Here is a 793-nt window from a genome sequence, read left to right as displayed (position 1 = left end):
GCTCTCTACATCGTCACGGTGATAGATAGTCCAAGGTCATCTAGGCTCGCATTTGCTCTACTTTCAGATGTTGTCGCGTCTCTGACTCCCTCTATAGTTGCCACTCTGGTAACTGTTGTGTCATTGTGAGCATCTGTATGTACGCGGCTCCACTGGTGGTAGTTCCCACTATTATAAGTAAGTCGCTGTTAACACTGGGGTTGATAGCCTCTTGCTCAGAGACGAAGGACTCCTCGTGCATGCCTCCGTTATATTCTCTCACTGGTATGGTGAGCGCAACGGTATGGTTTGGGTATGGCCTGGCGTCCCATGATACTCACGTAGCCGTACCTAATGGCAGTGGCGCCGTAAGCCCGGTTACTGCTCTGACGTTGTGCATTGTCGTCACTCAGGTTCTCTGTGCCGTTCAATTGGTCATTTGGGCCATTTACAGAGTGGCTAAATCGTCTCAGCCGTCATCCGCCTCTTCTGCCAATGATTATGTTCACATTCCGGGAAGCGTTAAGTCCCCTGAGTACATCAGACATTGCAAGTCCACTATGTCCGAGTCAACTGTCTGCAGCCTTGATTATTTGCTTCTCGATCCCTGAATCTGTTACCAGACCGTGGAAGGGCTAAACGTGAGCATCTGTATACCATTCCTCATATGCTGGCTGATGTCCAATCGATCTTCGATAGAGGAGTTTACATGTACGATGACTACCATCCGTTCTGTGTTCAACATCGTACACTTGTACCCAGCTCCACTTCATCATTGAGGCACGGTCTTGAGCTATGATGATTTCTTTCTTGT

At 48.7% G+C, this 793-nt stretch overlaps 1 protein-coding gene across 1 annotated transcript; it reads left to right on the top strand.

Annotated features, from left to right (window-relative positions):
• Nucleotides 1-266: 266 nt before the first annotated feature.
• Pmar_PMAR021481 (hypothetical protein) lies at nucleotides 267-590 on the top strand (the record flags this gene model as incomplete). Its single annotated transcript, XM_002778738.1, has 2 exons — nucleotides 267-347; nucleotides 393-590. The coding sequence occupies 2 exons, from the start codon at nucleotides 267-269 to the stop codon at nucleotides 588-590; spliced, it is 279 nt and encodes a 92-aa protein (XP_002778784.1).
• Between the last annotated feature and the right edge of the window lie 203 nt (nucleotides 591-793).

Source organism: Perkinsus marinus, assembly GCF_000006405.1.
Source record: "Perkinsus marinus ATCC 50983 genomic scaffold scf_1104296948252, whole genome shotgun sequence".
Lineage (NCBI taxonomy): Eukaryota > Perkinsozoa > Perkinsida > Perkinsidae > Perkinsus > Perkinsus marinus.
The sequence above is the reverse complement of the archived record's forward strand: the minus strand, read 5'-3'. Positions and strand labels throughout refer to the sequence as shown.